The following is an 11,094-nucleotide window of genomic DNA, read 5'->3' as shown; positions in this document are numbered from 1 at the left end:
CGTGCTCCCTCACCCCACACCCCCATACCTATCTCCCCCACAGATACACCCACAGCCCCCCACAAAGCTATACCTACCCTGCCATGCCACCCAGCCCCCCACAATATACAAGAATAAGACTTCATTTTAAGCTATTGTGCAATCACCTCTATGTGCACTACACAAATGCATGTAAATCGGGACAAAAATATTTCTTGAAATCAAATTAACGAATGTTCTAGATGTTCAGTTTGTAGAATATAATTTGGTATTTTTCTGGTTCCAAGATGGCAAAACCCCTTGGTGAAAGCAGTACTTTTGGGGGCACAGGCAAGGACTTCTGATGGCAAAGGTCAAGGGTTAGGGAGCAGCACTTTGTCACAAGATGGCAACCAGAGGGTGGGGCACCTGTCAAGGGGCAGGGCTTCCCATGTGGCCCTCAACAGCTTGCCAGAACTCAGTAAGCAGCCCTCTGCCTGAAATAGTTGCCCACCCCTCCTGTAACTAATGGATAAAAGGACATGATGCTGACATGATAGCCATGGGGGCCATCCCTTCTTCATGTTAATGTTTTCTGCTTGTAAGATGCTTTTTCTATATTTTAATCTTATAAAGCATATGCAGTCTTCCTCAGTCCTGTACTGGAATAGATGCTGTAGTTCCTGTGAGCAGCCTCTGAAATGAGGCTGCTGTAGAAAATGAGCTTGGAGTGAAATAAATTCACCTCTTACTCCAAATACATTTATCTGTAACATGCATTGAGTCTGCCCAATTAGTTGGATCAAGCTTTTCAGCCTCAGCTAAGGAGCATGCAAGTGCAGCATACTACAAACACTAGGAAGTGGAAATACTGAAGTAAACTGACTGACTTCCTTCACTGTAGCTTCAGTAATGGTATTAAACTGAAATCTGAGAAAGCAGATGATTGCAAGACCTGCATGTTGAATTTCTAAAGGTTGCCATCAGAAAAATGGGTCTTCCTTTACCAGGAAAACAATTTTCTTAACCCTGTGTATCACAGGCAGCATTTCTCTACATGACTGTAGAATGGTCACAATGTATAGACTTGTTAAATGGTTCATCCCATTTAGTGGAAGGGGCTTGGGTTGTGTAGTGATGAGCTCAGTAAGGAACATCACGTTCAGTGTAAGTTCTTGTAGCACTAAAATGGTGCTCTTCGGAGGTAGTTTAGAAGGATAATCAAATTCCTCCTGACAGGATAAGTGCTCTAGGCTAGGGGTTGGCAACTGATGGCCCATGTGCTGGAGGTTCCAGCCCAAAGATGTGGGGCTTTATGGGGGAGGGCACCTTCTGTGGGTGCTTTTCCCCTTGTGGCGGGGAAAGAGCGGTAGCAGCAGCAGATCCCTAGCACCTGCTTGCTTCTGGCTTGTGGTGGGTCATTCTCACCTATAGCCAGAAAAGGTTGCCTACTGCTATTCTAGGCTCTGACTTTATAGGGGATAAACATTTATGCCCTCTTTCCCCTGTTCCCTCCCTGCCCCTTGTTGACTCAGTTCAGACTTGAGACATTTTTGGCAGATGCACTTCTTGAGATGTGAGTTTCTTTAGTGTGTAGCACCAGGTAAGCATTTCTGGAATTTCATAGTCTAAGACACCTTTGAATTCCAATGACATGTCCCTTCCTGCTGTCCTGAACCTATAGGATATAGAGCAGTGATTCCCAGCCAGGGTGCTGTGCAACATTAGCACTGGTAGGTGTGCCAGTGCATGGGATTCATGAGACAAACCCAGAAATTTCAAATTGGGATCCATAGTGGCAAAACCATTCTGCCCTGGTGTGGTCTTTCAGAGTTCTTTGCAAGAAAAAAAAAAGTGTTCACTGTTTCCATGGTCAAAATTTGAGTGAAAACTAAGAGCTAGCATTTTCTGAGGGGTGCCTTGAGTCTACAGAGGTTGAGAACCACTGATGCGGATTGAAGTGCTGATGTTAGAACATAACTGTCTCAAACCTTTGTGTCTGTGTTCCTAGAAGAGGAAGACTACTAGGCTTAAAAAAACTCTTCCAAAGTCAACAGCTGGCTCAATTTCTCAGCAGCTCTTATTTCTGGAAGGGGCTCCTTTATTGCTGAACAGCTAATGACAGTTTCCAGGGCTTCTGTGGGGGTGACCACTAGAGCTGGATTATGAATTTATTTTGGTGTCAGTCTGGAATAAGGCCACTAAACTAGAAACTGCCCTGGATTTAAATCACTGTAACTTAAATTGGAATCTAGCTCTTATAGCTGTTCTTGAAAGGACGGCAAGTTTCCGCTCCCAAAATGCAGAATGCGCATGCTGCTAGTGTCTTGGTTTGCTTTGTCAAGAATGAGCCAACTGCATACAGTTAGCTAGCTTTCATCTTGCTGCTTGGTAGAATCTGGCTTCCTTATTAGCATTGCTTCTTGCAGACTTGTGCTCACTGTGGCAAAGTTCCCCTCCTTTCTTGTGGTGTGCTGGGGCAGGGTACGGGCAGAGTCAGCCTTTCCGGAGCCACTGAATATTTTCCACTCTTGTTGCCAAGATTTCACTCCTGAGGAAGTTGTTTGGGGCACCTGGCAAACATGGGTGATCTTCCTCCAATTCAGGACTTTCTGGCATTGCTTTTCAGTGCACCTTCCAAGTGAAAGGTGAGAATGCAGGCTTGTATATACCTGAGCTGGAAGCAAATCAGCTTCACAGCAGAATGAGATTCCTGAAAGATCTTTGAGTGAAAGTTGTCAAAAAGGATTCACTTGCCTTGTTTTGGAGTAGGGGCTCAGAAAAACAGTGGCATCACGTCTTGTGGTGCATAGAGAATCACCAGTCTTGGATGTGAAAAGAGTGACTGGCACCACACTCAGACCTTGAAATAGGGTGGCAGCTGCCCTGAATTTGGTAGGTCCCTACATATGGGCATGGTATAGGAAGTTGGCATGTCACAGAAACTATCTCTGCAGCATTTTTGGGTAGTGAAAAGACCACACAGATGTGCACCCACCCATGTCTGTTGGCATTAGCTATAGAGCAGTGAGCTTTGAATTAAGAGCTGTGCATGATTGCTGTATGTGCATTCTGGCATGCAAGTGACTCAATTTAATACACTTTGAATAGCTTTGGTAGGTGTAGACTATCTTCCTTATTCCAATTCTTGCTTTTAAAGGGTGATATTCCCTTCCCTGCCCCCCCCAACCCCCATTGCAGGCCAACAGACTGTACTCAAACTTCTTCATATGCACCTGAAATTAGTGTTTGGGGTTGGCTCTTCCGTAAAGAGACTAGGAATTGGATTGACTTTTTTTTTTTATTTGAGTAGCTGGGGAGATAAGGATGGGGGGAGGTTGATTAGATTGCTTGGAGTCATTTTCATACCTGTCCTCAGTGTCCTGTGGAGTCTGAGTCCAACAAAGTCTTCCTTTAGTTCCCACAGTCGGCCTTTCTTGTTCTATCTGTCACGTGCTAGGAAATCTGGCTTCATATATATATTTTTTTTTTTCCACTGAATGTCCACACCCCTTGAAAGTGCAGTTGCAACATCTCATTTTATGCTGCTTCTATGATTAAAAAGCATGACTTAGTGGAAAAAATCTTGACCTTCTTGGGTTCAGCCTCTTTTGCTGCTGTTTTTGAGATAAGATTGCACTAATAAAAAAAAGTCAGAACATCACATTGAGGGATATTTATTTGTGAGGAAATGACTAGCTACTTAGCTTCTTGGGGGGATGGGATCTGCCAGGGTTTTTTGTTTTTTTTCCAAAGAAATTGTTCCAATTTGACCTAATGTGCCTCAAATGGTAGCCAAAGGTTAGTTTAATTATTATACTGGTAGCTTCCTACACCGCTGGCTATTTTCATGGTATTGTTGGCTTGTATATCTTACTGTAACACTCTTTTTCCATTGCAACCCTCTAAACAATATAGTGTCAAGGTTCTTTTATTCCAAGCCTGGATAACTTTTCAAAGCTGAAAGCTTAGCCTACTGATCTTGAGCAGTGTGCAGGGTGCCTGAGACCTAGTCCTGCTCAACCAAACAGCAGCTACAAAATTGTTAGGTGAAATGGTCCCTAACATGCTCTGGAAAGGACTAATAAATACTAAATAGCTTAAGCTGCAAAACCCACTTAATGATACAGCATTTGTTGGCCTTTTTCCATTTTTTTTACTCAGCTCCCCATGGCTACCTTTGAAGGACCTAAGGTACCACACACTTGGGTGGTGGAGCTAGAATATGACTGGTCTTCCTTGCTCCTTAACACTGGGGAAAGCTGTGAAGCTTAAAGATAGCTCTTCATAGTGATTGGTCTGACTGGGAGGGACTCCCACGGAGGGAGTTTCTTCAGTGCCTTCATCCCAGGTTGCTCTGTTTTAGTAGGAGACAGTTAAACTCAGTTGCTCAGTATTTAGCTTCCCATCCCCTCCCTCTCTCCCAAAGTCTTGAACTTATGAAAGGTAAAAACATAGATAAATTCTATGAAAGCCTCACAGTATTCAGAGGAGCACCTGTGCTTGCCTGTGGCCCCGAAGATGCTGCCAGTGTTTAACAGAGCACTTGGTGGAAGCTGATCTGATTTAAAATGGTAACTTGGTTAGCCTGTTATTTGAGTTATGTTTGGTTTGGTTTGTTTTGTGTGCCCCCCCTCCCCACCCCAACCCTTCTCCTTCCTCATTCAGCTATTTCCATTTAAGAGTAAAAGGGCAAACTTTTCCGCTGCTCCCAGGGTTCTGCCTGCCAGGCACCTATTGCCTCTGACCTGTCTCCATCCAGAGGTCTTGAGCCCAGGCTGCTACAACTGCAATAGCAAGCACTCTGCACCTCTTTAAAATTAGGCCTTGGCTCTTAAAATAAGAGTACAGGCATACCTCGGAGATATTGCAGGTTCGGTTCCAGACCACCGCAATAAAGCGAATATCGCAATAAAGCAAGTCACACGAATTTTTTGGTTTCCCAGTGCATATAAAAGTTATGTTTACACTATACTGTAGTCTGTTAAGTGTGCAGTAGCATTATGTCTAAAAAAAAAAAATGTGCATACCTTAATTAAAAAATACTTTATTGCTAAAAAATGCGAAGTGAGCAAATGCTGTTGGAAAAGTGGCACCAATAGACTTGCTCAACGCAGGGTTGCCACAAACCTTCAATTTGTAAAAAAATGCAATATCTGCGAAGCGCAATAAAGCAAAGCGCAATAAAATGAGGTATGCCTGTATCCAAAAGTAGCAGAGCCTTTTGAATGTGCAGACATCACTCTTCTAAGGCGTGAGACCATTTGGAGACTAGTACAACAATTGCATTTGCTTGTAAGACCCTAGTGTCCTCTGTCACTTGTGAGTGGCCTCTTCAGGTTTTTTTTTTTTTTTTTGAGAACTCTGGCCCATCTATTGACAACCAAGTATGAATCTGCTAAAAATTCTTAATAGCTATTAAATGAATATTTTTTTTGTTAAGATACTAGACAATAGAGTTGGTAATTGTATGTCCTCTGTGTACTAGAAGGTTCTTGTCTGATGAACGGAGGCTTACTGAAACTTTTTTACATGATTGGTTAATTGGGCATTGTTTCAAAGCAGTAGTGGGTGTCCCTTCACTCTTGGAAAGTCTGTAAAACTTGTGTTTAAGCTGCTGTTGAGACTGCTTATCTCTTGCTTCACTACAAAGCAAGGTACACTTCCTGGATTGAGGTTTTTCTCAGAAAGCTAATGCTAGCAGAATGCATCAGGGAGCCACCAGACTGTTATCCAGTTACTAGAGTTTAGTCCACTAAAATTTTTCCGTTAATTGAGATGGTGGAGGGCAAAAGGGTGATAGCTGTATTGAAGAGTGGGGTCTACATGGAAGGTTGGTAGAAGTTCCAGATCAGCTTAAACAAGGCCAAATGCATTGCTCAGACTTGTAATTAGTGACAGAAAAAACTGGTAGCCTGGGTACCAGTTACTTACTGCATTTGAAATTGTTGACTTGAAATGAACTGACTTAGAAGGCTCAGTCCTTGAGACAAAGGTCTGAATAAATCAATAACATCTGTACATGACCCCTCTTCCAGCTAGAAGCAGAAGTACTAAAATACTGACGATTTTCACAACGTGTATGCCCTGACCAGAAGCAGGAAAGACAGATCCTCATAGGTTCACATCACACAGCTTTCTCTCTTGTCTTTTTCTTTTCTCTTCTTTTTTTCAGATTGATTTTGTAGTCTTATTAGCACTGGTACTAAGCAGTAAACCTCCAGGAAGTTTGGTTTGTTTAGGCGTCCATTGAAATCTTATTCAAACATGCCATATATCTTGGAAATCCTCTTGTGAAGCTTTTCTTTCCATGTTGCGTTACTTTAGCAACCAGCTTGGTTTGAATACAAGGATAGAATTACTGATGAGCACACCTGCAAATTCAGGAATATGTCAGAACTAATCTGACTCTTTGTCCAAGTTCACCTGTGATCCTTGGAAACATAAGACTGGAAGGGTGCCCTCCAGGCCATTGTGTTCAGTCCCCATCCCTGGGGCTAATCGTGTTGAGAACTGGGTCTTGCTAGTAAAGATGCTCTATAGGAAGGCCGTTGCCTGATACTGAACTTTAAAAAAATCTCTCTAATGGGTTATTCCTATTTTTTTTTTTTTCTTTTTGTTCCAGATTTTCCCTGATCCTTCAGACTTTGACCGCTACTGTAAGCTGAAGGACCGCCTGCCTTCCATTGTGGTAGAGCCAACAGAAGGTGATGTGGAGAGTGGGGAGCTGAGATGGCCACCTGAAGAATTCCTTGTCCAGGAAGAAGAGGAGGAGGAGGAGGAGGAGGAGGAAGAAGAAGAAAACTGTGCAGAAACAAAGAAAGAGAACAAGGAGCAGTAAATGGCATCTGAAAAATACAGGGGACTTGAATTGTCTTGAGGGAAGAGCAGACCTGTTCTGAAAAAACGTCTTTTTAAAAAAGAAAAAAAAAGACAAGTTCAATTTTGCACCGGCAAGATCTTAGTTTTTTCATATCTCTGTACTGAGAACTGAAGCCCTCGATGTGACAGAATCTCCAGACCTTCTGAGGAAGAAAATCATACAGAGAAATGTTTGCTGTTCTCAAGATCGCTATCTGAATTTCTGAGGCCAAGAGAAGCAGCAGTGGAATTCTAAGGCACTTAGTGGCAGGTGAACATGCAAGGAACATTTTAATGGGGTGGGGAGGAATACAGAGAAACCTAAAATGCAGCAGTGTTCAGCAAGGGGTTGGCTTTGGCTTCAAATGCATGAGATTTAGAATCTTCATCTCTCAAACTTGCCTTTCTTCTAAGCTTCCATTTGTATGTATTTTGGGGTTAAAGGGAATTTGTGGTAGATCATCGCTAATGGATGATCTTCTGATTATCTGCTAAGGGATAAAGGATTCTGTAAAGATTGAGTTCAGTACATCCCTAAAGCATCACAAATGCCTTTAAGAGGAATAGATCTTTCTCTCGCATCTGTTTCCAGAGTTGGGATCTTTTCCCCTCTCCTTTACCCTGTATCTGCATTTAGAACTTGTATTGCTGAACAGGCTATAGTATTAGGCTGCTACTTGCCATCTATTTTGTAAGGTCCTGGTTTTCATATAGGTGGTTAGTATGACTTAATGAGTCTGACCTAACAGTATGTTCAAATCTACATGAACTTTTGCTGTAGAAAGAAATACCTACAGTGTGCTTTCTGTTAGTGAGACTACTGCAATGCCCAAAGCCACTGGTATTTTAAGTGGTGGGGATACCTGCCTTCTAGGTGGCATTCATGCTGTATGGTTTCATATCTCAAATATATTGGTCATCAGAACTTGATATGTAGAGTGGTGGCTAGAGAGGAGGAGGGGCATGTTTTTTATTTGGTTTGATCTCTGTTATCAGAAAGGCTTTCCCGTAACTCTAAAGCCAAGCTATGCTGGGTGGACCTAGAAGCTGCACAAATCAGCCACTAAAGAGTGGATGAAATGAAAAATTCCCGTATATAAACAAAATGTTGTTGCCAAAACTGGTATTGGAGGCAATTTTAAAGTAAAGATAGACTGCTAAAAGGCTGTGGGGGCATGAGGAAGGGGCTCCTCTGTTCATAAAGTATTATGACTTTTGAGTATTCTGGGCAAGATGTTATGCTTCTGATAACATTCGTGGCATTGAAGAGAGGGCAAGCTGTTGGTAAGGTTGAAGGTGGCATCCTATGCACCTTGTTCAGGTCTGAGTAATAACCTCTTGTGTCTCTTCCTCCAGACTTTTGCTAGGTTGGAATCAGATTGCAGAGAGGACTAAGCTGCCATTTTCCAGGAAAGCTGCAGCCTAGTGACTGTGTAAAAGCCCCTGGGGAGCAATAAAGTGTTGGTTCAGAGCTGACAGTTCTGGGAATAAAATGCCATTTCATTTCCATTTTAAAAACCAATCTGGAGACACTAAGGAGAAAAAATGGCAAATGTAAAGGCCTTAACCAAACAGGAAGAGTAAACCCAATGTGTATCCCCTTGCTTTGTAACTGGTTTCATTTAAAAAAAAAATCTATTTGGCTGTGTGTGTATTTGTATTTTAATACCTCATGAGTAGTTAAACGCTGGTGGGGGTTAGGGAATTGCTTTCAACATACTGGCAGGATTGTTTTAGTCTCGTCTTGCTTGTGTTTTAAACATAATGGCAATAACTTATCAGCTCTATGTAACTGTTTCAGACAGACATAAGAGAAGAGAGACTCACCCTTGCATTGTTCTTGACTAGTAACAGTGTAAGTTGCAGCTCGTCTCTTCTTGTTCTTTTGGCAGCAAAGAACCAGTCTTGCGCACACTTATTACTGGTCTTGGTAGACGGTCTCTCATCACAGAACTCCAGTCATGATCTAGTGATGTTATCATTTTTAAACCAATGAATCCAGCTGTTGTATCTAACATCTGTTCTAGTCTTGCTGTCTAATGGAGTGAGCTTCTCCACCTGCATATCAGCCATCCTGTTTTTGTTTAAAGAACAAACAAAACAATAGTACTTGCTGATCTCCAGTCTGTACCACCAAATTGAAGCTCTGTATCAAAGAGGTTACTGTGCGGGCAGCAAACAGTTGGAAAACCTTGGACTGTAGATCCGAGGAAAAATGCTGTTTGCCCTAAAGACTTGCATATTTCTGTCTGCATACTTTTTTTTGGAAGTATTGTGTATATTTCTAGGTGTTGTTGAACATATCTGAAGAACAAAGCACTCCAGTAAAACTCCTCCTGTTGTATGATATACATTCTATATTTCTGTAATTCTTTTTGAGCCTCAGGGAGAAGCTAGCGTTTTTTTCAAACTACTTTTTTGTCACTGTGACAGTTGTAAATAAAGTTTGAAAATGCTTTCCAACTTGGTAGCTTCCTTTTTTTGTGTTTTCTCTCCAAGGGGCAGGAGGGACGGGAAATGGTAGCGGGTGTTGGATTATATATTTCCCTGAAGCCAGCCCCAGGGATTGAACTCTTAATGTGTGTTTGAAATGAACTTCAAAAGCACCCCGGGACATTCATGGATACTACTGAAGTCAATGGAACTCAAGCACGTTTAATTTTCAAGTTGTGCAGGCAAATGTTGATTGGGGGCCCTAAATCACTTGAAAGCCAGCAGTCCATTGTCCTGTTGCTTCACTGCCTTACACCTCACAGACTTGGTTATATCTGGTCAAAGGACTAAAGGGCTTTTTTTCCTTCCTTCACCCCCTTCAAAAGGTATAAATAAGTTGGGTATTATTTCATTATTCCTAATAACCTACTGCAAAATAGCACCCCACCCCATGCCTTTTTTCCTTAGGTTAATGGAGAACTGGGCAGACCCTTGATTCCTGTTGATAACTTAAATTCTTTTCCTCTTTTAAAAATGCATTGATGCACATAACTGCAGTAAGGGAAATTTAAGTTGGATATTTAGAAGAACTTTATCACTCTGTGGGTGTTTAAACATTGGATCGGGCTATCCACCTCCATCCTTGAATGTTTCTAAGAGCAGATTAGATGAGGGATCGGAAATATTTTTGGGCAGAGTACAAAAAAAAACACCACAACCTAGACTTGTAAGATGTTGGTATGCCAGGTGTAGACAGCGGGGGAGCCGCAAGGGGCACAATCCTTGGCCCCTTCCCTGAGGCACACATGTCAAGCAAATTGCTTGTGTGCCATGCTCTGGCATACTTTTGACTGATAGTTTAGTTGGGAATAATCCTACTTTAAGCGGGGGACTGAGCTAGATGACCTCCTGAAGTCCCTTCCAGCCCCACTTTTCTATGTTTCTATATAGAAATCTAAGCAGGGTGCCAACTTGGTAGGTCCTCTGTATTTAATAGAGTTACAATTTTCCACAATTTCCACAATTTTGGAAATTCAACTAAGGTGACCATTCCATAAACTCTTCTTCCAGGTGGAGGGAAATAGCAGTTTGTCACTGTCTAGGCCAGTAATGAGCCCAGAAATTAATTGGTCTGACTGGAGCATTAACTACACTACACTGGCTTAAATATAAGTTGGGACCTGGCATTAAAATGAAATCCTGGGAATTGAGGGCACCTCTAGCACTAAGCCCTGGTTTAAAGATTCTTAATGCTTCCTTGTCCCTGTGATGTGGATATTTGAATAAGTACCTCCAGTGGAAAAATGTCAAGCTTGCCCTTTCCTGATGGGACTGTTGTTTAAGTTACTTCCTAAAGGCTCCTGTTTAATTAAAGTTTTTCACTTCTTCAGTTTTCAATTTTTATCCATTGTGGAAATGTTGCAGCAATCTGTCAAACAACAGGCATCAGTCAGTGAAATCACTTGGGAAGCTGCATATACTTGCCCAGAATATTGATTTTTCTTTTTTCCCCCCCGTGATAATAAGACTGAGGTGGTCTGAGAGTATAGGGAGAAAAGTACTGTGAGCAATTAAACATATTTGCCCACCACCTCAGTGCATTTGACCTGAAAAGTTGTTCTGACTCAGATGAGAACAAATTTGGATTAAGCAGGGGGTGAGAGAACAAGATGCAATGATTTGTGCTCTGGGATGCAACCAAACGTGAAGTAGTTGAGCAGGAGTCCATCATCTGCCTGAAGACAGAACTGAAACAGTACTAGCAGGTTATATGGGTGAGGGTGCGGGTACAGTAACATATTGATTTGGTATTTTTAGCTGGCATGTCCACACTCCTGTATA

The 11,094-nt window shown here is 42.1% G+C and overlaps 1 protein-coding gene across 1 annotated transcript in view; it reads left to right on the top strand.

Moving 5' to 3' along the window:
- LBH (limb bud and heart development) overlaps positions 1 to 9,279 on the top strand; it is a 16,322-nt gene extending 7,043 nt beyond the window's left edge. Inside the window, exon 3 of the mRNA XM_019549580.1 lies at positions 6,584 to 9,279. Coding sequence (XP_019405125.1) covers positions 6,584 to 6,799 — 216 coding nt within the window. The 3' untranslated portion in view covers positions 6,800 to 9,279. The remainder of the gene's footprint in view (positions 1 to 6,583) is intronic.
- Positions 9,280 to 11,094: the final 1,815 nt, after the last annotated feature.

This window comes from Crocodylus porosus, unplaced genomic scaffold (genome assembly GCF_001723895.1).
Source record: "Crocodylus porosus isolate Cpor-Errol unplaced genomic scaffold, CroPor_comp1, whole genome shotgun sequence".
NCBI lineage: Eukaryota > Metazoa > Chordata > Crocodylia > Crocodylidae > Crocodylus > Crocodylus porosus.
Note: the sequence above shows the minus strand (reverse complement) of the source record. Positions and strands in the feature narration are given on the sequence as shown.